We start from the raw sequence: 27,263 nt of genomic DNA on the forward strand, positions 1-27,263 counted from the left end.
GTATAAACTGGACATGCTAATGTTTGTAGCTTACATCTCTTCCAAAGCCAATAAGGAGCATTTCACACTGTATTATTTTGGTTTTTCATTTTCACTAATGTTGAAACATGACTTATCATCTAACAGTGGAGAACATATTGTGTTACTGAGCTCTAACTAAATGTGTCTTTCCCTCAGGTGATGGTGTGCGTATCCGGGCAGACGTCGGCCTCTCCTTCCTCCTTCTCCTCACACTCTTCGTCACTTCTCAGCACATCGTAATGTGAAGAAAGTTGACTTACGTTATTTAACTTCAGGATCCTGAATTGTTTAGTTGACAAGATGGAGAAATACTTTTTTTTATTCATCTCTAGCCAAAAGGTTACCTCACACCATATTGTGACTCCGTCCTGCACTGCACTGCACTGCTTGTTACGAATGAAATATTTTACGGTGCAATAACAACACAATAGGTGTAAATAATATTCTTTACTAGGTAATCTTCAATACTTTTTCAGATTTTTTTTGTCTTTTCACTTGAAGCTTCAGTTGTTTCAACTGTTGAAATGAAGGATAAACAGAAAAATGAAGGTGACAGTTTTCCTACTTCCGTTTTGCTCACTGTAAACTTGTTTCCATTTGACGTAGCACTTTGTTAAGGCAGGCTGACCTTAAGAATGAATGGTTTACCTGAAGATTTATACGATCAATAATAAAAAAAACACATGTTTATCTTTGCATATCCCTCCCGGCTCCTTTTTTATTACAGTCAAGAGTGAAAAGGGAACGAGTTAGGAGTAGCTACATGTCAAGTCTAACACTGTAAAAAACCTGTAGGGCTGCAAATAACAACTGAATAAGAGGCATGAGTCAACATGTAACAGTGTCAGTGGAAACTTTTATTACTGTCTAATTCAGCATAATTACATTTTCTGAGTTCAACACTGGTTCATTCAGGAGGAAACTGCTGACTGGTGAATGTGCTGGAAGTTTAACCCTGAGTAGGGAGGGACCCATATCCGTTTGGGGATGCGATTACAACAATTACTTCCACTATTGATTCATATTTTTACGTATAAAAGCTCACGTAATAATGAAAAATGCCCTATTCAGTTTACTGTAGTGTTCTACAAAGTCAAGCATCAAATTTTCACGTTTAATAAACATGAAACCAGCATATTTTTGGCTTTTATGCAAAAAAAAAAGAGAAATAAAAAAGTGTTTGACTATTATTATCAAATAGTTGCTGGTTATTTATTTCTTGTTTGACTAATCATTGCAGCTGTAGGATCAGTTATAAGCGTTTATACACGCCAAGGACAGTCTTGCAGGTCGGACAGGTGTGCTTGGCGTCTCTCAGCCGGTCCACACAGAACGGGATGAGACAGCAGCCTAAAACAAAACTGGAGAAGCAAATGTGTACAGATATTTATCATGATAAATATTATATAGTTTACAGGTCAAGTCAATTATAGGCATGGACTAAGTGGACTAAAATAACAATAAATGTCTTTATATCACACAAAAAATATGTATTAAAGGTCCCATATTATGAAAAACAGTTTTTTTCTGGTTTCTACATACATAAACTGATCCTCCCTGAGCCTATCAACTCCTAGAATGAGGAAAGCAAACAGGTCCTGCGTCGACTCTGCAGCCCACCGACTAGTAAAACGCTGCTCATACAGGCTGTTCAGACTCAGCTCCTGTGGTGATGTCACGACGGGAGTGAGGCCGGCCCCGCAGCGCGATAAAACGCAATAAAACTATTTCTATGGCAGCAGTGCACAGAAAGAAACTCCTGAGATTAGTTGATGAAATACCGACCAATTTTAAGTCATAAAGTCGTAATAATCTTTGCCATGTACAGTACAGTAACCATGTTACTTAAAGGTGCAGGCACAGAAACAGCTTGTTCTCAGCAGAGCTCATTTGAGCGACTTTTAGACAGCGGACATTCAGGACCACGGATCAGTTTGGGGCAATACATTTCGAATACAGTTTAGTTGGACGTCTGACAGCTGAGTGAAATTGAGTAAAAAGAGTATAATATGGGATCTTTAACAAAGATAAACTTCTCATACACTATGACATATCAACCTATTTTATTAGTTGCCATATGGTAGGTTTTACTTTAGTATTATTTTTAGTCTCCAGGGCTGTTCACCACCTTCTTACCCACAGAAGAAGAGGCCTCCACAGAACAGGTAGGTGAGCAGACCGGCGTTGTAGTCGACCTTAGTGAGGACGGTCTGATTGCACTTAGGACAGACAGTCTGGACCGGGTTGTCTCCCAGCGGACCGACTGTCGCTAACACGAAACAAGGAGAGGAGAGGAGAGGAGAGGAGAGGGGAAGAAGGGCACATCATTTTGAATCAGATTAATTATTTTTTGTTTTAATTAGAGTTGTGCTGCTCATGCGAGGATCACTGACTCACCGACAGGCACTTGTGCATTCGCCATTATCCCTGTAAACAAATTATATCTAAGATGAAAGTAATGCAGGCTACAACATGCACACACACACACACACAGTGGTGGACAGTAATGGAGTAAATTTACTTGAGTACTGTACTTAAATATAGGACTTTACTTGAGTATTAGATTTCTTTGGTACTTATTACTCTTACTTGAATACATTTCCAAGACAAATATTTTTACTTTTACTCGAGTTAATTTCTAGGAAGGCTGAAAAGTACTCGTTACTTTCAGGTCTGCTTTTTTTTTTTTCTAAAATCCTATTGGACACAAGCTGTGTTTGTCAAAGAAGGAAACCCTAACCCCTAAAAGCAGCACATCAGTGCAGCTGCTTTCAAAGAGTCAATTCTCAGAAATAAGAGTTAAAAGCTCCTTATATTCATTTAGAAAAAAATATAGTAATTCATTGATGTGAAAAATAAGAAATTTACTCTTACTCTTACTTATACTTAAAGTAAATTTAAAAGTATGTACTTTTGGATACTTAAGTACCTTTAAAAGCAAGTACTTTTTTACTCTTACTCGAGTAACATGTCGACTGAGCTACTTTTACTTGTAACGGAGTAAATTTTGACCAGTAGTATTTGTACTCTTACTCAAGCACACAAACAAACAAAATAACTAATAAATCACAAGGGCCATAAACGCATCACGTCATCTGCAGCCTCTACCTGACACCATAATTTAAAACTTTGAAGAAATTAGTTTGTGTTTGAACTCAAAGATGAAGATGAAGATGTACAATTAAATTGGTTTGTATAGTAAAAGGTTTGACATTTGGTGATAATAAAATCTATTTGTTCACTATATAAAAGGTAAAAAAAGTGTAAATTGAATCTCTATCTACCATGAAAGAGAGAATTACCTATAGGTGCCAACAAGTTCCCCATAAAAATAGCCACTAAAGTCCTATAAATACTGTGATAATTAGTTTAACAAATCAACTTATTTAACGTAGCCTATTTGAATGTATACTCACAGTTTGTGTATAGGAGGACGTCGTGCGGCTGCAGAGCGGACGGTTTCCCCACAGTGTGGGCGACACCTTCTCTGCCAACCTCGTTCACTTCCACAAGTCATGAGATCAGATTGAATCGTCTGCAGCGAACCTCACTGACCCAACCCCATCCCAAACCAAGGCTGAACTTTACATTCACAGCTTTCCAGATTGGTGTATGAGAGAGAATTATAATTTGATGTTCATATTTATTGATCCATTTCATTTAATTACATTTAATTACATTCAAATATATTGTCCTGGTCTCAACCGGCTCATTTTCTGGCGTGTTTTTTGGGGAGAATTGCTATATTTGCTATAATAATTTGCATTTTAATGTTGAATACACACAGGTAGATTTAGAAAAATGCACTGAAAGTAAATTAAAATTCTTACCATTCTTGATTGATGATAAACTACACGGCTTGGATGAATGTTATATCATTGTAATGGGGTTTTTATTTGCGATAGGACAGTGGAAACTTCTTTAATGAATGAAATTATACCCCATTGTCATAGGAAACTTTACTCCTGTTGTCTCTTGTGTTTGTGTGTGTATGTTGTCAGTTCAAGGCTGCAGTGCAAACTTAATAAAATAACATAAGAGTACAGTAACAGCAAAAAGTGAGAGCAGCTTTTAGTTTCTTTAAGATAAAGATGTAAAAAATATTATCTGGTATGTTGTGTAAAATAAAACAAACATGTCTGTGGCTGAGAGGGTTTTTTTTTGCAGGAGCAGGAAACTAACTGCAGACGACCTTTCACTGAAAGTAAAAAATGAGCAGCACATGCTCCTGCTGATCCAAATTAGATTCTGGCATCTGACGTCTTTATGCTGAACACAGTCGTGCTGGATTCACGGTCACACAGTGCCAATCTGTTCTCACTCCACTCCACATGCCTCAAAGGATAAAGCTGCATCCTTATTTTTAGGCCAATATAGCTGCGACACCGTTAAAACAGTTAACGCTCATTAGCTTATTGTCATCAAATTTATCCTCGGGGTGGGTCAGTGTTACTATGCTGTTGCATCAGCTGTTTTAAAGGTCCAAACTCTATAAAAGTGGATTCATAAATCTGTTTCGTATTAATTCTGTGAAAGTATCAAAGCCTCAGTCAACAGACAAGTGCACGCAGCCTGTATTCAGAAACTCGACCTTAAAATGAGCCATCAGGATTTCTGTAACTTTATGATGTCACAACAAAACACCAATCAGGTTTAGCCATGTCTTAAGCCCCGCCCACTATCGGACATCGCAGGATTTGGATTCAAAACAAACAAAAAAACAGTCGGCCAATCAGAGGAGAGGATCAGAGCCTCCTCTCTTCTGATTGGCTGAAATGCGCCTTCAGTTTTTGAACAGAAAACATTTAAATTTACACTTTAGTGCAGTGTTTTTCAACCATGGGGTCGGGACCCCACGTGAGGTCGCCTGGAATTCAAATTGGGTCGCCTGAAATGTCTAGTAGGCTAATTGATTAAAAAAAAAAAAAAATACTGATGAGAATTCACTATTTTAACTTCTTTTTAAAATTATGATTAAAAACAGCACACACAATCGTAAATAACTGTATTCTATACTTTCACTTTCTCTAATATATATTGAGTTCAAATAAAATGTAGCATATAAAAATGTCTTGATTGACGACCGCGATCACAGGGTCGCCAGAAATTCATGATGTCAAAATGGGGTCATGAGCCAAAAAAGGTTGGGAACCACTGCTTTAGAGAATACAGAATGAGGCATTCAAAGACACACTGTAAAGTTAATCTTTATTCCATTTTAACTTTTATTTTTACCGATCATGAATCTGATTTCACACTGAATTAAACATTAAACCCAATATTTTAATATTTTAATGTCTACAGTACGATAAACCTGACAACATATCAACATTATGTTTCATCCCCCCAACCCCTCTTGGACATTTAAAAAAGAAAATAAATTCTACAGTTTTATGAGATTAGTCATTATTTATTTCCTCAGGACCTAACCCTGTAAAAAAAAAAAAAAATCAATATTATAAAAATGACTGAACTGTTTATTTGGATGAAAATATGACGTTAAAATTCTTGTTCTGAATTATACTGATGGAGATGCAGTTGTTTTTGTCACCAGGTGGCAGCAACAACATGAGAAACTCTTATCTCTACAACTTGTGTAAAATATATGATGACTTATATCTATAATAATAATTAATCATTAACCTTGTGATGTGATGAGCCTGAGTTTGTATAGATTTGCATTTGTGTATTGTGTATATTCCTGCTTCTTCGCCACAATAAAACACAACAACAACACTAAGATGAAAGATTCTTTTAATCAGTAAAAACAGGTGCAATATTTCACATGTAAACAATTGCAGCATGTCATTCATAATACCTGAATAGTTACAGAAATTAAATTTTAGTGACTCAAGGATTCCTGTAAAAATAGATCGGCTTAACAAAAGAACCTTTTTATCCCCTTCAAAACAAACAAAAAAAAGAAACAAACAGATTTCTTGCCGATTATTGATCAGTGCTCATCGACTCACCGACAGACCGATCGATCGATGAGCAGTCGTGTGCTGCGTCTTCAGGATTCAGTAAATCGTCTCAGCTTCATTTGTTGTAGCCCTTTCCCCCTGCAGCCAAACTCTACAGCACTAACCCGTGGTCGCACACGAGATCTTAGTGTCAATTCCCCAATAGTGGCTTTTATACTTACATACACACTTTATACTTACTACTACACTTAAAGGGATAGTTCAACATTTTGGCAAATTGGCCCATTGTCATAATCCCTATAGTTTTAGGAGTACTGTAGGTTCGTTACCTTTAATTGTTGGTGCAAGCTCAGAGCTACGCTACGGACGCTAATGGGATTTCTTAGTTTCCCTCATCAAACTCATCAAATACACAATCCAACAACTCCAATACGCTCTGATGGACAAGTTGTGACCTGCACATTCACCACGCTATGGGATAATAACAGAACGTTACCAGACCAGAGTTGTTTTAGAGGTAAATTCATGCAAAACTGCTGATGTTCAAGGGCTAGTTTTTCAGCAAGCAGTCTCTGCATTTACCCTGAAAATGGCTCCGTCTCGTACCAGAGCGTTTTGGAGTTGTTGGATTGTGTATTTGATGAGTTTGATGAAGGAAACCTACGCCGATCTAAAAAATAGCTTGCACCGACAATTAAAGGTAACGAACCTGCTGCTATGACTATAGGGATTAAGGCAATGGGCCAATTTGCCAAAATGTTGAACTATCCCTATAATCCCTATAATAACAATAGAGAGTTACATCAGATGTCCCAGTGTTTTTATGCTCCCATGATTTAAACTTTATTTTATTTTCCTAATCTTTTCCATTAAGTTTCCTGGAGAGATTCATGTGATCCTAGGAAATAAAGAGGCTGAAACTGTTGTTTTGTTTTTTTCAGATGAAATAAGAAACTGTTCCAGTGAATATCAATTACTCATTTGTTTATTATTTGAATTGTTTCGCACATGTCGCATGCGTTATAGTCCACCTGCATTTTGCATTTAGACACACACATCACTCTCTGTCACTATAATCTCACTTTCTATGTTTCTTTCCAGGAAACTTCTTTGTGATTTATTTGGATTTAATATGAAATTTCATCACCCACAGAAAAAAAAAAAAAAAAAAAAACATAAACAGCTTCTCAACACTTCCAACAGTTTTTTTTTTACATCAACAGTCCAGCACCCCTACTTCCTTCCTTCCTTCCTTCCTTCCTTTCTTCCTTCCTTCCTTCCTTCCTTCCATAGCTGGGCTTTTAATGTGAAAACACTACAGGAAGTGTTGAGGGCAGCATTGATTAGGAGCAGGGCGAAGAATTAGAGTGTGAAAATATGATTCGTGTTTAAAAAAAAGAGAGAGAAAGTGAAGCAGCAGCAGTAGAGTGGTGAGAGCAGCTCGACTTTTTTTACTTCAAATATTAACGACCGGTCTGTATTTGTTGGTGCTCGTCATCATCGACTGGTGCCGTTACTCTGAACACTGGGCTTTTATGTGAGGATTGGATTCATGTTAAAGGAATAGTTCACCAAAAAATGAAATTCAGTCATTGTTGATTCACCCTCATGCTGATGAATACTACGCGGTTCGTAGTCCAACGAAATCCTTATATGAGAGTCAATAGCGTCAGACACAAAAAGGTCCATAAAACTACACAAAAACCTTGTAATATTCCTCCACACTGCTCGTCCGCTGCAATCCAAGTGTCCTAAAGGGATATAGTCCAGAATTTACTCGAAACGATGAATTTAGGACATTTTTACAGCCTTACAGACGTCGTTTTGAGTTAACTCTGGACTATATCCCTTCAGGACACTTGGATTGCAGCAGACGAGCAGTAAGGAGGAATATTACAAGGTTTTTGTGTAGTTTTATGGACGTTTTTGTGTCGGGCGCTATTGACTCTCATATAAAGTTTTCCTTGGACTACGAACCGGCCTCCCTGGTCTCCAGATGCACTTTGAGGAATAAAAAACTACTCCAGAGTATTCATCAGCATGAGGGTGAATTTCATTTTTTGGTGAACTATTCCTTTAATTCAGGGAAGGTAGAGAATTTGGCTGCAGAGTCTTTTTTTTTTTTACATTTTTTTTTTTTTTTAGAAAGTTGAACTCAGTCACGCCTTCGTTTGAAATGTTGGCACTGGATTCCTGCAGCTAGTGAAGATCCTCGATCGTCACAGCACTTTGGAGGTTTTTCGTTCGGACTCTGCTGTTTCTTTTCCTTCCCTCCCTTCTACGTCTCGTCTCCGTTAGCAGCAGTCTTCATTTTCCTTTTACTGTTTTCCGATCCTAACTGTCCTTTCCTCCTCTCTTCTTTTTTTCCTCTGATGAGAAAGTTTGCTCGATCGCTGTTTTGCGGCTTAGAGGGATAGTTCACCCAAAATTCAAATTTCACTCATTATCTACTCACTCTCATGTCGACTAAGGGCTGGGAGAATTTTCAGAGTCCTCCGTCCCTTCTCTGAGTTACGGGGGGGGGGGTCCGCGCAGCAGTATTTGTCCATATAATGGTTGTCAATGGATACCAACTTTCTTCGTCCAAAAAGACACACCAAAAAACATCCAAATACCTCCATACTGCTCGTCTGTAATGTCCCTCTTGTACTGAAGCCCTGACATGAGAAATTGTTCCGAAAAAAATTAAATAAGTCTATGTTTTAAGCTTGTTTGTAGCGGAAGCTCCCAGTGTCTCATTTCACTGCTTTTCTTGTGACTGGCGGAACAATTTCTCACGTCGGGGCTTCAATACAAGAGGGACATTACAGACGAGCAGCATGGAGGTATTTGGATGTTTTTTAGTGTGTCTTTTTGGACGAAGAAAAGTTGGTATCCATTGACAACCATTATATGGACAAATACTGCTGCGCGGACCCCCCCCCCAGCCCCGTAACTCCGAGAAGGCACGGAGGACTCTGAAAATTCTCACAGCCCTTAGTCGACATGAGGGTGAGTAGATAATGAGTGAAATTTTAATTTTGGGTGAACTTATCCCTTTAAACACGACCTCGTCATGTCAGCTGTTTCACCTCGTGTCCTGTGATTTCCCTCAGGAGTCCCTAGTGCAGAACGTGTGGTCAGGACGCCGCCATATGGCTTCGTTTCTGTTCCTCCTCCTCCTTCCTCTCCGCCTCCGCCTGCTCTCTGGCGTCGGTCCGGTCCGTCAGCGCCCTCAGCAGGATGCGGAGCAGCGTGTTCTCGTTCAGCAGGCTCTCCGACGCGTCCGCCAGCTCCTGCAGCCGCCGCACCGCCTCGCCGAGCTGCCGGCTCTTCTCCCGGTGCTGCTCCTCCAGGCTCTCCCGCTCCCGCTGCAGCTCGCCGCTCCGCGCCTCCAGGCCGCGGGCGTCCAGCGTCAGCCGCCGGTTGTCGCGCCACAGCTGCGCCAGCTGCCGCGAGAGGCGCTCGCGGGCGAGATGCAGCGCCTGGACTTGGCGCTGCAGCGACAGGAACTCCACGCGCAGGACGGCGGCGGCGGCGGCGCCCGGTCCCGAGCAGTTCCCGTCGACCGGCGGCGGCACCGGTTTGTCGGCGGCGTCGTGCACGGAGCCGGAGTGCTGCAGGATGAAGCGGAGGAGGTTCGGCAGCGTGATGGGCAGGTCGTCAGGAAACTTCACACTGAGATGTTTTCTAGAAGAGAAAAAACAAGAGTGAAAACTAATCTGTCGATATTTTTGCGAATGATCAGTGTCTTTTTAAAGTCTGTGTCCCCTTTCAAAGCAGAAGTAAGCGATCCGGTCGTTTTGGCTAACTTCCTGTCAGATGGAGTTAGCAGTCCCCGCCCTCGTCCCTACGTCACCACATTCACGCGCATCCCTTGGCTGCACACACAGAGAGGACCGCCCCTTTATGCCGTTCTCTCTCCTCATTGGATAAAGGTTGTAGGATACAAGGAAAGTTTTCTCCTCGGCTCAGAGCAGAGCAGAGTGACTGACAGACCCGTGTTTCAGACCAAACACTCTATATAAGTGATTGCTGTCGGAAGATATAACTATTTAAGACTTATATTAACACAAATATTCCGCTTACTTCTGCTTTAATTTGTTTTATTCATTTATTTCCTTTAAATCTTACTACATTCAACCAGATTTAAATCTTTTTTTCCCCCAGAAATGTTTCTAACATTCAACAACAGTAAATACGGCGAAACAAAGCAACAATCACAACTGTAACAAAGCAATTTTTGGTTTATTTGTTTTATTCATTTATTTTCTTAAAGGTCCAGTGTGTAAAACGGGGGAAAACCGTGACATCTATTGTTCAGATTCTAGTTTGTAGCGCTCATTCGCTCACTCTCCCCCCTCCTGTCGGCAAAGTGACGGTGGCCTCCGAGGACAAAAAAAAAACCGTGTTTACCATGACTGAAATAAAACGACTGGGAGTATTTCAGGAGCATCGAGATGAAGATCTTTAATTTTACGATATGTCTGTTGTTTCCTATACTCCTTCTTCTTCATTGGTTTATCTATAAACGCGAAAGTCCAGGCTGCCGTACAAACATAGCGGTGCAAGATGGCGACACTTGCTGTATGTACGTAGATATAAAAGAATAATTATAAGGCTATAATAAAAACCAAACAAACTTTATTTTATAGTGATTATTATACAAATATATTCATGGGTAGTATATTCAGATCTTGCCAGTAAACCTTGACAAATATTACACACTGGACCTTTAAATCTAACTACTGTATATTCAACCAGATTTAATGTTTTTTTTCCCCAAGAAATGTTTCCAACATCCAATAACAATAATATTACCGACGGAGCCGCCTGTTACAAACTGTCAGACATTTTAATAACACGATATCCAGATACCAGGTAAATAGAAATTTGCATCTCTAACTGTGTGTGTGTGTGTGTGTGTGTGTGTGTGTGTGTGTGTGTGTGTTTGCTCTCACCTGTATCTGGGGAAGAGAAGAATAGAGGGAACATGATCCGTCATGAACTCCCAGGGGAGGTCGTTGCGGGCGACATTCACCCTGCACAGAGGAGAATTGTGGGAAAATTATTTTCTATCCCTTTATGAGAGCAGATAGATAGTGCCATAGATAAACAATCACACACACACACACACGCGCACACACACACACACACACACACACACACACACACACACACACACCTGGCCACAGTGATGGTGCTGTTTCCCTGCAGTAATCTGGCCAGCTGGATGATGATGTGGTTGAGAACGGAGCAGAAGCCGCACCACTGAGTGTAGTAGAACAGCACGACGTCCTGAAACCACGACACACATTCAGACATCACGTTAAAAGCTCTCCTGTTTGAATTATATACTGTAACCTTTGACCTGTTGTACAAAATAAACCTGGCGCCAGGTTCAGAGACCACAGTTTAAACCTGAGCGGGTAAATTCCCAGAGGTTATTTGACTCTTGAACGATAAATCTCTGACAATCTAATGCACATTGTGTCTTTTTAATTTTTTGGGGGGGGTGTTTAGCTCCTGCACTCAAGATTATATACTGTTTTCTTTTTTTGTTGTGTTTTCATGTTTTTTGGGGAGAATTGCTATATTTTAATGTTGAATACACACATGTAGATTTACAAAAATGCACTTAAAGTAAATTTAAATTCTTAACATACTTGACTGATGATAAACTACATGTTTTAGATTAATGTTATATCATTGTAATGGGAGTTTTTTTTTTTTGTGACAGGGCAGTCGGTGGTTTTATTACTTGTGTGAGGATGGGTGTTGAAGAAGATACCTATTAAAACTCAAAACCTGCACCAATAGACCTAAAAACTGCTTTTTATATAGGGAAATCAGCACTTTTAACACATTTAATATCACAAAATGAACATCATTGAAGTTACACTCTTAATTCGGTTGTATTTCGTTATACAATGACAATAAAGTCAACCCGGGCAGTCAAGTATGCAAAATACTTTAATTCTATTTTTTTTCCAGACAAAACATTTCTTTTTTTTTTTACTTTTATCTGATCTGGGTCGTTTCCTAAAACACGACCGACTGCAGCGTGGACAGGCTGAGAGACGGTGAAGCAGAGTCTCCTCTCACCTTCTGAATGTCCATGACGGACGGCAGGAAGGAGGAGGTGGTCAGCTCCGTGATGAGGGGCCGAGGAGACGACGTCCGCTGCCTCGACTCCTCCTCCTCCTCCTCCTCCTCTTCCTCCTCACCGCCGCTCCTCTTCTTCTCCTCTCCCACCAAGTGTCTTTCTAGGAGACTGTAAGGAGCGCTGAAGTTCCTGATGAAGGCCTCTGTAACACAAACACCAAGAAAACAGAAAGTTACAGTAAGGATCATTTTCAATATGTCATATATTAGCCGCAGTTTCCTGCCTTAAACAGTAGTAAATCTCAGCTCTTGACATCACTAAACATCCCGTAGGAGCCAGAAACAACAACGCAGATCATGGACTAAAGTTGAAACTTTAATATCTTCAATCAATAACTTAAAATCTTCAAAACACGGCTAAAAACCCCATTTCTTTTCCATAGCATTTGATTCAGCATTTTATTTTATTGCACCCACTGATTTTAAATGTTCTTTCTCTCTTTCATTTTTCTCTTTTTATATTCTTTTGTCATTGTAGTTCTTGTTTTGCACATAATTGTAAAGCACTTTGGTCAACATTTGTTTTGTTTTTTTTAAATGTGCTCTAAAAATAAAGCTGACTGGACTTGAAACCTCGACTCGTACAGACACTTTAAACACAAAACGCTCTGTCTGTCCTTTTCAGTGCAAATGTCTTGACTCCTCTGCCCTGAAAGCATCTGTCTGTGTCCAACATGCAAAACACAGTGAAACTAAGTCAACTCGGCTGCTTTGCTCATATGTAAACCTGCTGTTTGTTATTTGTTACTTATTTGTCTGTAGAGAACATGAGCATCCGAAACCAACCAGGGAAAGAAGACAGCAACTTGTTTTAAACATTGTGTTTAGACGTGACCAGTATGAATGTGATCTTAAAGGGATAGTTCAACATTTTGGCAAATTGGCCCATTGCCATAATCCCTATAGTTTTAGAAGTAGGTTTGTTTTTAGAACGGCGGAGCAGAGCCATGAGCTGCTCAGAGCTACGCTACGGAGGCTCATGGGATTTCTTGGTTTCCCTCATCAAACTCATCAAATACACAATCCAACAACTCCACAACGCTGTGGTGGACAAGTTGTGACCTGCACATTCACCACACTATGAGATAATAACAGAATGTTATGAGACAAGAGTCGTTTTCTTATTATCTGATTCTTATTATGATAACCATTATTATCATGAACACCTCTCTGACAGTATCAATCAAAACTGAATATCATTATCTCTCTGTCTCCCCATTTCCTGTCTCTCTCTGACTCTCCTATCATTTAAAGGCATAAAAGCCCCAAAAAAGACTTTAAAGAAAAGAAAAAGTGAAGTTTTAAAGCAGAAGTAAGCGATCCGGTCGTTTTGGCTAACTTCTTGTCAGCCGATGGAGTTAGCAGTCCCCGCCCTCGTCACCACATTCACGCGCATCCCTTGGCTGCACACACAGAGAGGACCGCCCCTTTATGCCGTTCTCTCTCCTCATTGGATAAAGGTTGTAGGATACAAGGAAAGTTTTCTCCTCGGCTTACAGCAGAGCAGAGTGACTGACAGACCCGTGTTTCAGACCAAACACTATGTAAGTGATTGCTGTCGGAAGATACAACTATTTAAGACTTATATTAATTTAATTTAATTTAATTTAATTTCCTTTATTTGTTTAAGAGGGACAGTGTACATCAATGAACATTTTAAAAAAATAAAATGTAAATGCACCCAATTATAGCCAAAAGGCTAATTTCCGTTGGCAGTCCCCCTGCCTGATGGAGCATGGCAATAAAACATAAAACAAAGGTATATAAAAAGTTACATTAAGACACATTAAGACAGATATATATCACACAGATATATATCACACAGATATACATCACACATATCACAGATCGCTACACAACAATACACCTTATCCCCCACCCCTCCGACCCACATGCACGTACGCATTAACACAAACATTCTGCTTACTTCTGCTTTAACGGCTCTGAGCTGCTCTACTAGTTTAGATCCTACCACATGTTCCTAACAAAGTGACCGGTGAGTGTGGCGTCATCTCACCCAGAGACTCCGTCAGCGTGGCGGCCGGGCTGCGATGGAGAACGTAGTGAACCTCGTCCTTCAGGTTCACGATGGCTGCGAACGAGCCGTCGCTGCTCCAGTTGCCTGGCGCCCGTCCCTCCTCCTCCTCCTCCTCCTCCTCTTTCTCCTCCTGCTGCTGCTGGTGGTGGTGGAAGGCAGCGCTCCTGTTGCCCGTGGCGCCGAGCCTCACGGCCAGCGGCCAGTTCAGGGCCACGTCCAGCACATAAAACCTGAGCGTCCTGTTGGTCTGACAGCGCAGCCCCGTGATGCCGTCTGCCCCCTCGCCTCCTCCTCCTCCTGGAGCGGCGGGCGACGGAGGAGGAGGCGTGAGGGGAGCGCTCCGCCCGTCCGGCCCGTCTTTGGCGTGTTGCGACTCGTTGAGTTGAGGTTCTACTTTCCTGCAGCAGGCACTGTATCGGCTGAACGGGCTGTAGCTGCTCAGGAAGTTGCTGCAGCCGTCTGAGGCGGCGACGCTGACGGACTGGAGGCAGCAGTGTCGGAGATAAGGCTGCAACACGTCTCCTTCTCCCCGGGCGGCGGCGGCGGCGGTGGTGGCGGAGGAAGAGGAGGAGGAGGAGGAGGAGGAGGAAGAGGGGAACGAGCAGCGTTTGGAAGAGCTGTGACAAACCTCGCACACGTTGGTGCTGGACTCTGGGAGAGGAACCGACTGGCAGCACAGAGAGTTTGAGTCCAGGCTGGAGCGGTTGTTGTTACAGGAATGATAACGCAGAGCGATGTCGGCGATCTGAGAGAGAGGAGGAAAATATAAATGAAGTATTTCATGACAGAAGTATAAAAGTATGATATAATATTATAGTATTAAAGGACAATTCCAGGCGAATTCAACTCTGGGGTGTATTTTCATATCATTTTAGGTCTAAAAGAATGAATCTGAAGATTTTCAGTTTAATCGCTCCTGTTTTGCGGTAGTTGCGTCTGTCCGCGCATCGCCACAGCAGCAATGAATGGGAGTGGATGTAAGTTCCGCTGTTTAGGCTGTTTACATCCCTCAAAGCCGCAATTTTTTTCCACAGACAGCGTCAGATGGAGACTCAAACATGCACCGAGAAGTTTATTTACTTCAAGCAAGCCGACATGTTTGTAAAACTAGATCTAATTAAAGTCTCCCGGAGTCTCGCGCGAGACCCAGTTGCTGTGCTCGGTGTGTTCAGGAGCAGTGGGAAAAGCTACCGTTTGTGTCATAAACACAGGAATATCAACTCTTTACTTGCTTCAAGTAAAAAAAACTTATCGGCGCATCTTTGAGTAGCCACCTGACGCTGTCTGTGGAAAAAAATGTACACTTCAAGCAAGTAAAGAGTTGATATTCCTGTGTTTATGACACAAGTGGTAGCTCCTACTGCGCCTGAACACACCAGCACTGCAACTTCGGGCTCGCGCGAGACTCCGGGAGACTTTGAATTAGATCTAGTTTTACAAACATGTCGGCTTGCTTGAAGTAAATAAACTTCTCGGTGCATGTTTGAGTAGCCATCTGATGCTGTCTGTGGAAAAAAATTGCGGCTTTGAGGGCTGGAAACAGCCTAAACAGCGGAACTTACATCCACTCCCATTCATTGCTGCCGTGGCGATGCAGGGACAAACGCAACTACCGCAAAACAGGAGCGATTAAACTGAAAATCTTCAGTTTCATTCTTTTAGACCTAAAATGATATGAAAATACACCCCTGAGTTGAATTCGCCCGGAATTGTCCTTTAACAACTTCTACAACACTTTTCAAAACAAAGTTAGAAAGTGTTTTAGTTTTTAGAAATTCAGTCATTATTGACTCACCCTCATGCTGATGAATACTCTGGAGTAGTTTTTTATTCCTCAAAGTGCATCTGGAGACCAGGGAGGGGGGTTTGTGGTGCAACGAAAACTTTATATGAGAGTCAGTAGTGTCCACCACAAAAAGGTCCATAAAACTACACAAAAACCATTTAATATTCCTCCTTACTGCTCGTCTGCTGCAATCCAAGTGTCCTGAAGGGAGATAGTCCAGAGTTTACCCAAAACAACATAATTAAAGCAAGTCCGGTCACGTCCACGTGCATCGCGTGAACGTGAGAGCGCCCCAGGCAAATTCAATACAGGACTGTTTAGGCTGTAAAAATGTCCTAAATGATATCATTCCGGGTAAACTCTGGACTATATCCCTTCAGGACACTTGGATTGCAGTGGACGAGCAGTAAGGAGGAAGATTACAGGGTTTTTGTGTAGTTTTATGGACCTTTTTGTGTCAGGCCCTATTGACTCTCATATAAGGATTTCGTTGGACTACGAACCGGCCTCCCAGGTCTCCAGATGCACTTTGAAGAATAAAAAAGTGATGTGATCTTTACTTCTACACTTTAGACTGACATTATAAATATATAATATAATATAATATAAAGATGTATTTTTGGACAACACATTTTAGTTTGTGAGTCTAATAAAACTGTCAGTGTCAGGTGTTACTGATACAGAAACCTGGTGTGATTGGCATTAAAAATAACAATTCATGTTCATTATGTGACGTCCCCAAGAATAACTGTGCAACGACTTCGATGCAGCCTGTGTTTACCTGCTGCAGTACGGGGTTGGGCTTGGACCCGAGCGGGTTGTGCTGCAGGAACAGCAGCAGCGCGGGACCTTTGCTCAGCTCGCGCTCCAGCAGGCGGGACTTGGTTCCTGGCGGCTGCATCCACTGCAGGACGGTCTCCAGGTGCTCAAACACCCAGCTGCAGATCGCCTCCGACGTGAAGTTACGCTCACTTCGGGGGAAAATCTGAAAAGACGACGGAAAAAAAAAAAAAACATACAGCACGAAGCCCGTGGCACGTTTTAGTATTAGAAATCCTTCCATCATGTATTCAGTTTTACATTTTCTCGCCACCTCCTGATGCGGTTTCTTACCAAAGAGGAGTTAAATCTTCTGTGGAGGTAAACTGTTTCATCTTCTTTCAGCGAGATGGCCTCAGCCACCTGTTTGTTGGTCACGACCCCAAAACGTACGACACCGGGGTAATCTGCCCCCGAAAGAGACAAACAAGGTTCAGAGCGCGGAAAATAGTCGGTTCTTTCAACTGTGTTTTTGTAATATTGTCCTGCCACCTGTTCCCATTCTTTCCTCCTTTTATTCCTACTCTGAACTTGCATCAGTAGCAACTACAAATTGTTTTCGTCATCAATTAATCTGCCAAATATTTAGTGGTTAAATCAGTTAAAGCCAGACAGTTTATTTTCTTTAATTAATTCGTAATTTATCTGCACAGTGCACTTACATGCCAGCCTCAAGGACGTAGTTACATTGTCTTTTTTAACGGTTTTTATATGTTTTATGTGGTTATGTGGTTATGTTTTTATATGTTGCACATGTATACAACAGTTCCTCTATGGCGTTACATAAAGTATCTATTCTTTTCTAAATTCTTGATCATCTAAATGGCAGAGAAAAGTTTTAAGTCCCCCTCACAGGATGACGTCTTCTAAATGCTTCTTTTCCATGAACAAACCACGTGCATTCAGAGAGTAGCTACAAGTTGATAAACTGACTAATTAAAGGGATACTTCACCCAAAATCGACAATTCACCAATCATCTACTCACCGTCATGCCAAGGAAGGGTTTGGAGAACTTTCTGAGTCATCAAAACGCTTTAGGAGTTCCAGGGGGGGTCCGGCTGGCAACAGATTTTCATATAATTGCGGTGGATAGAGCTCACTTTTGAATCGTCCAAAACACACACTATGAAACATCCAGATACCTCCATACTGCTCGTCTGTACTGACCCAAGTGTCCTGAAGCCGCCACATGAAAAAGTTGTTCAGAAAAAATTAATGTGATCTCTGTTTTTATCCTTGTTGTTGTAGTAGTAGCTCCCAGTAGCTGTGCGAGATTTGCTGCAAGATGTTCGTTCGTCGTTGTAAACCATTGGATGTTTGATGTAAACACGGAAGAACATCTCACAGCAAATCTCACAAACAACAGAGTCACTGGGAGCTACTACTCCCACAAGGCTAAAAACAGAGTGGACCCAGGACACTTGGGTCAGTACAGACGAGCAGTATGGAGGTATTTGGATGTTTCATAGTGTGTGTTTTGGACGATTCAAAAGTCAACTCTATCTGCCGCCATTATATGAAAATCCGTTGCCAGCCCGACACCCCCTGAAACTCTGACTATGAAAGTTCTCCAAACCCTTCCTTGGCATGACAGTGAGTAGAAAATTGGTGAATTATCGATTTTGGGTGAAGTATCCTTTTAACCTCTTTCTGTAATTTTTGTTAAAGCTCCTATTGTTGCATTTTTAAGTAACTAATAAGTAAGTTTTATTTCATAGATAAGTGCTTTACAATAAAGTTATTTGTTGCAGATTCATCTTTTGCCAGTCGACTAATCGATTCATCGACTATTTACTATCTGAGCAGCTGGTCTCAGCGCTGCACCACCACGTCTTACCCCTTCTGAGCGCCTGCAGGGCAGTGGACAGATACGTGATGTACCCCGGCGGCTGAGGAGACGAGTTAAACTGGAAGAAACCCACCACTCGAGGCTAAAGACACAGAAGACACACAAAACGTAGATTACTTCAACTGGATAAGACACAGAAAGATTATACAACACACTTTTAAGTGAAAAGGGAAGGTCAGATTTCATAACAACAACAAACTAAGCTTGGACGATACCTCGTGGCAGGAGAGGAACTCCTCCAGTCGGGCTCTGGATGGGAGGTAAGTGAGCGGTGTGATGACTCTGAGGATGAAACTCTCCACATACGGAGCCACAACCGGACCTCTGTACTCGATGGGTCCAAACCTGCAGCAAAGAGACACAAAGAACATAATGCTGATCTATACGGTGATTTTCCCCCTGAGGTAAAGATGCCATTAAACATTATTATGGTATTAAAATCACAGAAATTAGTTTTGAACTTTAAAGGGATAGTTCAACATTTTGGCCCTTTGCCATAATCCCTATAGTCATAGCAGTAGGTTCGTTACCTTTAATTGTCGGTGCAAGCTATTTTTAGAACAGCTGCTCAGAGCTACGCTACGGAGGCTAATGGGATTTCTTGGTTTCCCTCATCAAACTCATCAAATACACAATCCAACAACTCCAAAACGCTCTGGTGGACAAGTTGTGACCTGCACATCCACCACGCTATGAGATAATAACAGAACGTTACTAGACAGAGTTGTTTTAGAGGTACTGAACTGTAAAATAAATATAATGTTTAGCCGTAAGGCAACAGGACTCTGAGCTCTTCATATGGAGGCTAATTTTGATTTTAAAAAACTACTTCTTATGAACTTAAATTATATTTGTAATTATACAGACAAAATTATTAATGAAGTAGTCAAATATAAAAAAAAATCTAATCATCAGTTAAAACGAGAAAATGAAAACAAACATTTGTTGCAGCTTTGCATCCACTGAACCAGCATCACTCCTATGGATCAGTCCTAGTTTTCCTCTCGGTGTCTCCATGGAGACAGGATGTGTTCATAACTATATTTACCCAGGTAAGGGTTAATCCTGTGTTTCTATTCCCGCATTGTTGAAGGATAACCATGAAAAATAAGCTCTAATAAAAACCTTTCAAGAGGTTCTGACCACGTAAGCCTCAGGGAGCAAAGTGTGTTCCTGTTTTGTTTGTTTTTGTGCGCCTGCTGCCAGTTTCACACTACTCCAGTGATCTACAGGGCCAGAGTGTGGAAACACAACAAGAAGAGCAACAACTCACTAAATAAAGACAGGAAGAGAGAAGACGGGAGTCACAGTGAGCAGCAGGGAGGTAAAACTGCAGATTTAAAACCACTGAGAAAAACCAACTTTGTCAATATTCATAAACACACTGATCCAGAACAGGGAAACTATGGAGGGGACAGACTTCAACATGCATGTATAATATATACAGTTAAATATAGTTATATACGGTTATACACAGCTACTGTGACTTCTTCCAAGTCGTTGTCTCACCTCCTGTAAAACAGGTGGATGATGGGATACTGGTAGAAGCGGTTTTGCCTCCTGCATTTCCCCTGACTCCACCAGCAGTTCACAGCCACAAACTGCACCTGTGTGTGTGTGTGTGTGTGTGTGTGTGTGTGTGTGTGTGTGTGTGTGTGTGTGTGTGTGTGTGTGTGTGTGTGCCAGTGAGAGAAAGAGAAAGACAGCGTTAAACAAACAAAACTATTTCTAAACAGGGTGTGTTTTGTGTTCTCATTCTCAGTCTTATGTGACTTGAGGCTTTGTTCTCTCACATTTACATCACACATAATAAAACCTGTGCCTGATTATTTGTATCTCAGTTATATCGTTGTGAATGTAAGGATTGATTTAATTGTCTTATTCAACCATATTTGTATAAACTCCACATAAACTGAGAAGCTCTTTGCTGCCATTTGTCAGTTTAATTCTTCATTAATTAAATCCCACTTTAAAGCCTCACAGACTCCTAGGAGTTATTCGTGCTAAGCAGCATGTTTCTACAACAAGCCGTTGTTGGAGTTCCTGTTTGGTGTTTAAACAGCGCTGCGGAGCCGTGTCCTGTTGTCCTGTCCTGTACCTGTTTGGCCAGCTTCTTAGCAACCTGCTGCACTTCCTGCCGGGCGGCCATCGAGTGAGCGCACCACGGCGCGTAGAAGAAGATGAGAGACACCTCTGCCATGCTCCTCAGACGCTCCACCTGGAGACAACACCTTCATGTTATTGACATTTTTTTATTTTTTATTTTTTAATGCACATTAATGAACATAATAAAGGTGCCAGTGTTAGCCAATGGCTAGTTTCCGACTGTAGTCCTCCTGGCAAGGTGTTAAAAGCCATTGTTGCACTGTTTTTAACGAATGTACGGTGTCCTTGAGTGTTTAGAAAGGCGCCTACAAATAAAATGTATTATTATTATTAAATGAACACAAGGACATAACAACATAATTCATAAAACAGGAAAAACACATACAACAAACACATGTATCCAACAGAAACAAACAGACTAAAAACTACAAAGAAAGACAATTAACATGACACTATTATAAAACAGAAACAAGAAGTGTAGTGCAATTTAATAGATTTAGGCGAGATGGACTATTTATGATGGATAAAATGGATGGAGATGCAACAATGCAAGACCAAAACAGGGTTTCTTAACGGAGTTGTGCTAGGATGGGTTGAGAACACAACGAAACCAAATATAATACAGTGTAATAAAGTGCTACAGTGCGCAAAAAAACTGTCAGGGATGGATAGATGAAATGGGGGTGCAGCAATGCAAGAACCAGAGCAGGGTTTTTGTTGGAGTTGTGCTAAGATGGAATGAGAAACACAAACGAGAACCAACAACATACAATGTAATAAAGTGCTACAGTGCTCAAGTAAAAGGTTGCAGTGCTCAAGAGAGTTGTTGGGGTTTGAGTTGTTGATGCCTGAGACTAAATCGCTGTTATTCTGTCATGATTTTGAATTTATTACGATGACGGACCAGGATGTGTCGTTGAAAAACACACAACAGAGTAAAAAGACCGGCTGGAATCTAGACCGGTCACAGGTGAACGATCCTGTGATACGGCAAAACTTCAAAACATTTCTCATGCATATATCAAATTCCAGTTTTACCAGAAACTGACTCATAACAAAACACTTTACATCAGATGTGTGTGTGTGTGTGTGTGTGTGTGTCTGACCTGGTCCAGCTGACCCAGGTAGAGGTCGACTACCGGGGCTTCGGCAGAGAAGAACCGCACCGGAGGCCGAGCTGCTGCCACCACATTCTTAGCACGACTGGGGAGGAAGAGGAGAGGTTATAGTTTTAATAATCATAACAAACAACAACAACATGGGGTGTGGCATATAATATACAATAAACAATTTATATCATTTTGCCATATTCTCTGTGCTGTAAGTGAAGAAGTTATTTGATTTGTTGAGAATTCAGTTTGCTGAAATAGTTTGATCTTTGTTATAATTTAATTTTCAAATGTATCAGATTTTGATATATAAGTACATGGAAATTAGGGATGCACCTAAATGCAACTGGCATCAATATTAGTATTTAATTAAAAAAAGATTTAAGGCATGATGCTGATTTTAAATTTGGAGGGGAGAATAGGGCTGATTTGGGATCAGCATCAACAGGTGAGAAGAGAGAAGAGGCTGCATCTTCAGTGCATCCTTACACTGCACATCCTTAAACTGCACACAACAACAACATCATCATCATCATCATCATCATCCTCCTCCAGTGAACTGAGCAGAAAGCTCTTCACGCTCTGAGTTCGTCACAGTCACTGAGCTGCAGGAGAAGACGGAAAACTCTCAACTCATTTGTCTGAAATTTGCTTAGAAACTCAAACTCACAGGCAGCAACTTCCACAGCTGGCTTCACTCAGTGTGTGTGTGTGTTTGGTGCTCAAACAATGAGCAGCTTCATCAATAAATCCATCCACAAATGTCAGAAAAAAAATCAGTTCATTGTTTAAGTGATTTATCAATTTTATATACTTTAGAGTTTATATGAATTATTTGACACCTTTTTCTAAATTAAAGGGACAACAAGGACGGACGAAAGCGAAAACATTTGCCAAGAATGTTTTCATTAATCAAGAACGAAAGTCGGAGGTTCGAAGACGATCAGATACCGTCGTAGTTCCGACCATAAATGATGCCAACTAGCGATCCGGCAGCGTTATACCCATGAGCTGCCGGGCAGCGTCCGGGAAACCGAAACTAGGAAATGCTGGGCAAGTCGACCACTAAATAATAATATCAAAATAACTATAAAGACAAGACTATATATTTATGGAAAATGGTCCCATTAACAAGTGGGTAACATAGATTCATCCACATTAATATGAAACTCTTTTATAACCAAAAGCAAACTCCTCTGTGTCTCTTTAAAATACTGCGACTCTGCTTTCGCCACCTCTGAACAACAGTTTGTTTCAGTTTCAGACGTTGAAGCTGAGTGAGTCTCCACAGCTGGATCCACTGGAACGAAGAGTCGATTATCAGCCTTTTGTCTTCAAGGTCAGTCACAGATACAGAGGCCAAAAACCCACATTGAAGAGAGTACAGTGGCTCTTTGGCAGTGAATCATCCGTCTGTGTAAATGGTGTAAAGCATTACTGTAGTTCATCCTCTTGGCTGTGGTCAGATTCATCTCCTCTGGGACCCACAGGCTAAAAGATTTGTTGTTGGGTCCCTAACGACTCCCTAACGACTAATCAATAAGTTGTAGGGTCAATAAAATGTCAGGAGACTGGCAAAAATGTCAATCCCAACTTCCCAAACCTCGAGATTATGTCTTCAGCTGTCTTGTTTTGTGTGATTAATCAGTGTAAAACCTCAAAATGTTTGGAGTTCGCTATGATAGGAGACAAAGGAAATTCAAACAAAGGATGGTGAAACCACAGAAACTCAGCTTTGTCTCAAAACAATGAAGAGGAGTTAACTTGGAAAGATCGTCTTTCTGTTCTGTTCTGTTCTGTTCTGTTCGTCTAATCGCTGCAGCTGTTGTACAAAGATAATTGAATTACAGTTCTCCTGACGGTGATGGAGGCTGCCTGAGGCTGTGACGGAGAAAAAACTAAACAAAACATAATTTCACAACAAATGAGATCAACAGCAACTAAAACAATTATGGTCCTCGTCGGACTAGATTTTGACACAGAAGAGCCTCAGGATGGAGGAAGGACGACGCTGCATGGTTGAGCTGCACAAATATGATCAATAAGATCATGGAAACACAGATGAAATGGAGAAACCAAGGTCTTTTTTTGCAAGTGGCAAACGCACGACCACACAACATCACTGAGGGTCGGTCACGGTCAGCCCCCAGTTGTCTTACAGTATATGACCCTGTCGGACCGACGAGGGGTCACTTCACTTCTGAGGGATGCAACTAGTGGAGCTGTTGGATCGTAATGCATCACATTAAAGGGATACTTCACCCAGAATCGATAATTCACCAATTTTCTACTCACCATCATGCCAAGGAAGGGTTTGGAGAAGAGTTAAAACACTCTTGGAGTTCCAGGGGGGGTCCGGCTGGCAGCGGGTTTTCATATAATGGCGGTGGATAGAGCTCACTTTTGAATCGTCCAAAACACACACTATGAAACATCCAGATACCTCCATACTGCTCGTCTGTACTGACCCAAATGTCCTGAAGCCGCCACATGAAAAAGTTGTTCAGAAAAAATTTATTTGATCTCTGTTTTTAGCCTTGTTGTAGCAGTAGCTCCCAGAGGCTCTGTTGATGTTTGTGCACGAAATTTGCTGCAAGATGTTCGTCCGTCGTTGTAAACCATTGGATGTTTGATGTAAACACGGAAGAACATCTTACAGCAAATCTCACAGCCACTGGGAGCTACTGCTACAACAAGGATAAAAACAGATATCAAATTAATGTTTTCTGAACAACTTTTTCATGTCACAGCTTCAGGACACTTGGGTCAGTACAGACGAGCAGTATGGAGGTATCTGGATGTTTCATAGTGTGTGTTTTGGACCATTCAAAAGTGAACTCTATCCGCCGCCATTATATGAAAATCCGTTGCCAGCCGGACCCCCCCTGGAACTCCTAAAGAGTTTTGATGACTCAGAAAGTTCTCCAAACCCTTCCTTGGCATGACGGTGAGTAGAAGAGTGGTGAATTATCGATTTTGGGTGAAGTATCCCTTTAAAGTTTTAGGAGCGGAAGCACAAAATCTTAGGGGTGCACACTGTAAATTAACTTGCAAAGCAGATATTCATATTTCCTTTCCATTCATGATCCTCACGCACATTGGTCTGACACTTGTAATGAGACCAGTGTGGAAAAACAAAACCCAACAACAAAAAAACAAGCAAGCAAATTTACTGGTTGCACAAAATTACTCACACTGTCTCAAATTTTAGGGGCAAAATGCTGCTATTTAGGATCAGTCTGGAGTCCTATCATCATCTGTTTAGAGTTTTAGCTTCATAATAAAGTTTGTGTAGTAGCCTAGACTAAACTACACTGGTCTATATGAACTGATGAAGCCACTTGGATAAGAGGCGAAACATCTTCAAGACAAAAACTAAGTTCAGTTGACTTTATTCAGTAGATGCCTTTGACCTGGACACTGACACTTCATAATAAACTACCAACTTCAGGTATAGGCTATTGCTTCAGGACATGAGATCTGGTTATGGGAACTTATTGGGGATGAGGAGGTGGTAGGGGTTCATAATGTGTAGTGTTTTAGGTGCAGGGGTCAGACGAGGGGCCCAGATGCAAATGTTTTTGTTCTTTTTACTAACGTTAACAGGGCTGAGTTGATTGTTCAGCTGTTGTATTTTAGAGTCATTCACAAATACAGAAGCTGTGTGTGTGTGTGTGTCTGAGTCTTCACCATAATGACTGGAGTAGCCTACAGTATAGCGACACTATGGAAGTAGTGCGGGTTAGTTAATCCTCTCTCTTGTCCTCCTATAGCACACGTCGGTTTCTGTCAGATGTAACGGGAACTACTTAACGGGGGACCGAGTTGTAACTAGATTATAATAACGAGCAGCTAACGCACAGATTACTAATCCTACAACAACAACAACACAACTCTCAATGGACCACCCAGTAACAACAACAAACTAACTAACTAATACTACACATTACAACACAACTAAGTTAACAGAAGCTGGTGTAGTGGTAGTTAAATAGTTTTTTACCCGCATGTGAACTTGACAGCCAGGATGAGCAGGACGCCGAGCACGATAGCCCCGCAGAGGAGATCCGGTCTCCGGGCCATCAGAAACAGCACCTGCCGGAGAGACTGCCGCACCCGGCGCAGCATTACAGCCCGTCGTCGGCTCTCTCTCCCATTTATACGCCCCCCCCGGACCCACGGTTCACCGCCTCCATTTGCCTAGAGTGTGTTGGTGGGGGTGGGGGGAGGAGGAAGAGGAAGAGGAGGGAGACTAGAGGTTTTCGATGTAGAGACGCACCACCCGTTAGTTAACCTGGATTGGACATCGGTGCCGCTGCTGTGCACGGTGTTCAAACACGGTCAGACCAACCTTTCTTCCCCACGTAGACTTTTCACTTCCGCAACAACGGCGACGTCACGCACGTCACGTCACGTCGGGGAGGGGCGGGGGGCGTCTGTCAAGTGTTGCCGCGCGCTTCGCTGTGTGTAAACCATAGACGCGGTGTGTAAACTTGAGAAATAAAAGTGGTCTACAGCGTTTCATCCTGTCCTGTTGTCTCAATTAATCAACTACAGGATGTACGGTTAAAGCACAACTTGCTTACTAGTTTATTGTCAACTGGCGATCCACATAAACTGACAGATTCAGAACGTACACATCAGCTGGCGATTGACACTGTTACCTGGCAACGGTAGTATTCCATTTACAATGTTGCCTTGGACAACGCTACTTATCACAGTGGATTTACCAAAATTTTATCAACAATATGTTATATAAACATATTTGGTTATTATATGATTTTAGGATGATGTTCTCTCATGAACTTGCTACATACACAAACAGAAAACAAAACTTTTTGTGGGCTAAAAAAGAGTTTGTTTGAGCAGTAGCCTACATCAAAACTCTCTCCTGTGTGCTAAACAAAAAAACATCTGTTGTATCATTTGAAAAATAGTCTTGTGTTGTTTTTTTCTTCGTCTTTAGTACTATTGATTTTTGTCTGTTGTCTCTACAGTTCTTTGCTTTGTCTGTAAATGTTTTTACCTTTATTGTTGCTGGAATTCAATGTACTGTTTGAATTTAAATTAAAATGAAATGATTGTAATAATCTGTTTTGTGTCCACTGTTTTCTTTTTCTCTTTTTTTTTTTGCGTTTTGTGTCTTGACGTGCTCTTTGGAGACAGTTCCTACGTTGTTATGGCGACAGGCGCTGCTGCCATGACGACTGTGGAACGCTAGAGGGCGGTCGCTAACTTTACATTTGACTGACGATAGATAGATAGATAGATAGATAGATAGATAGATAGATAGATAGATAGATAGATAGATAGATAGATAGATAGATAGATAGATAGATAGATAGATAGATAGATAGATAGATAGATAGATAGATAGATAGATAGACAGACAGACAGACAGACAGACAGATAGATTTTTAACAATTGAATTTCAATTTAATCCTGAAGAAACACATCAACCATATT

The 27,263-nt window shown here is 41.3% G+C and overlaps 3 protein-coding genes and 1 long non-coding RNA gene across 4 annotated transcripts in view; 1 reads left to right on the forward strand and 3 right to left on the reverse strand.

Moving 5' to 3' along the window:
* Positions 1–367, forward strand: part of mslnb (mesothelin b) — a 48,277-nt gene extending 47,910 nt beyond the window's left edge. The window contains exon 64 of the mRNA XM_085784677.1: positions 178–367. Coding sequence (XP_085640803.1) covers positions 178–266 — 89 coding nt within the window. The 3' untranslated portion in view covers positions 267–367. The remainder of the gene's footprint in view (positions 1–177) is intronic.
* An 877-nt stretch (positions 368–1,244) lies between these two features.
* Positions 1,245–2,446, reverse strand: LOC146992210 (lipopolysaccharide-induced tumor necrosis factor-alpha factor homolog). Its single transcript, XM_085792380.1, has 3 exons — positions 2,419–2,446; positions 2,158–2,290; positions 1,245–1,382 (listed from the first exon to the last, which is right to left on the reverse strand). Exons 1-3 carry the CDS (start codon positions 2,441–2,443, stop codon positions 1,274–1,276), a joined length of 267 nt encoding a protein of 88 aa, XP_085648506.1. The 5' UTR covers positions 2,444–2,446; the 3' UTR covers positions 1,245–1,273.
* A 3,312-nt stretch (positions 2,447–5,758) lies between these two features.
* LOC146992211 (uncharacterized) lies at positions 5,759–8,455 on the reverse strand. Its single transcript, XR_015037191.1, has 2 exons — positions 7,260–8,455; positions 5,759–7,209 (listed from the first exon to the last, which is right to left on the reverse strand). It is a non-coding gene; the product is annotated as an uncharacterized LOC146992211 (long non-coding RNA).
* A 547-nt stretch (positions 8,456–9,002) lies between these two features.
* txndc11 (thioredoxin domain containing 11) lies at positions 9,003–26,187 on the reverse strand. The gene is made up of 13 exons (XM_085784691.1): positions 25,801–26,187; positions 21,795–21,891; positions 20,681–20,800; positions 20,092–20,189; positions 18,798–18,927; positions 18,571–18,664; positions 17,027–17,139; positions 16,695–16,898; positions 14,107–14,872; positions 12,030–12,232; positions 11,110–11,222; positions 10,886–10,966; positions 9,003–9,614 (listed from the first exon to the last, which is right to left on the reverse strand). Exons 1-13 carry the CDS (start codon positions 25,923–25,925, stop codon positions 9,065–9,067), a joined length of 2,694 nt encoding a protein of 897 aa, XP_085640817.1. The 5' UTR covers positions 25,926–26,187; the 3' UTR covers positions 9,003–9,064.
* Positions 26,188–27,263: the final 1,076 nt, after the last annotated feature.

The sequence above is a fragment of the Trachurus japonicus genome, chromosome 1 (genome assembly GCF_045865225.1).
Source record: "Trachurus japonicus isolate A0001 chromosome 1, Traja_1.0".
NCBI lineage: Eukaryota > Metazoa > Chordata > Actinopteri > Carangiformes > Carangidae > Trachurus > Trachurus japonicus.

What these genes read in the sequence shown, in the direction of transcription:
- txndc11 (XM_085784691.1), bottom strand. Translation starts at nt 25,925, where the DNA reads ATGCTGCGCCGGGTGCGGCAGTCTCTCCGGCAGGTGCTGTTTCTGATG. An exon ending in ACCTGGGTCAGCTGGACCAG is followed by an intron (nt 20,801 to 21,794) that starts GTCAGACACACA and finishes TGTTGTCTCCAG; the next exon opens with GTGGAGCGTCTGAGGAGCAT. An exon ending in CTAAGAAGCTGGCCAAACAG is followed by an intron (nt 20,190 to 20,680) that starts GTACAGGACAGG and finishes ACACACACACAG; the next exon opens with GTGCAGTTTGTGGCTGTGAA.
- LOC146992210 (XM_085792380.1), bottom strand. Translation starts at nt 2,443, where the DNA reads ATGGCGAATGCACAAGTGCCTGTCG. An exon ending in GAATGCACAAGTGCCTGTCG is followed by an intron (nt 2,291 to 2,418) that starts GTGAGTCAGTGA and finishes GTTTCGTGTTAG; the next exon opens with CGACAGTCGGTCCGCTGGGA. An exon ending in GGAGGCCTCTTCTTCTGTGG is followed by an intron (nt 1,383 to 2,157) that starts GTAAGAAGGTGG and finishes TTGCTTCTCCAG; the next exon opens with TTTTGTTTTAGGCTGCTGTC.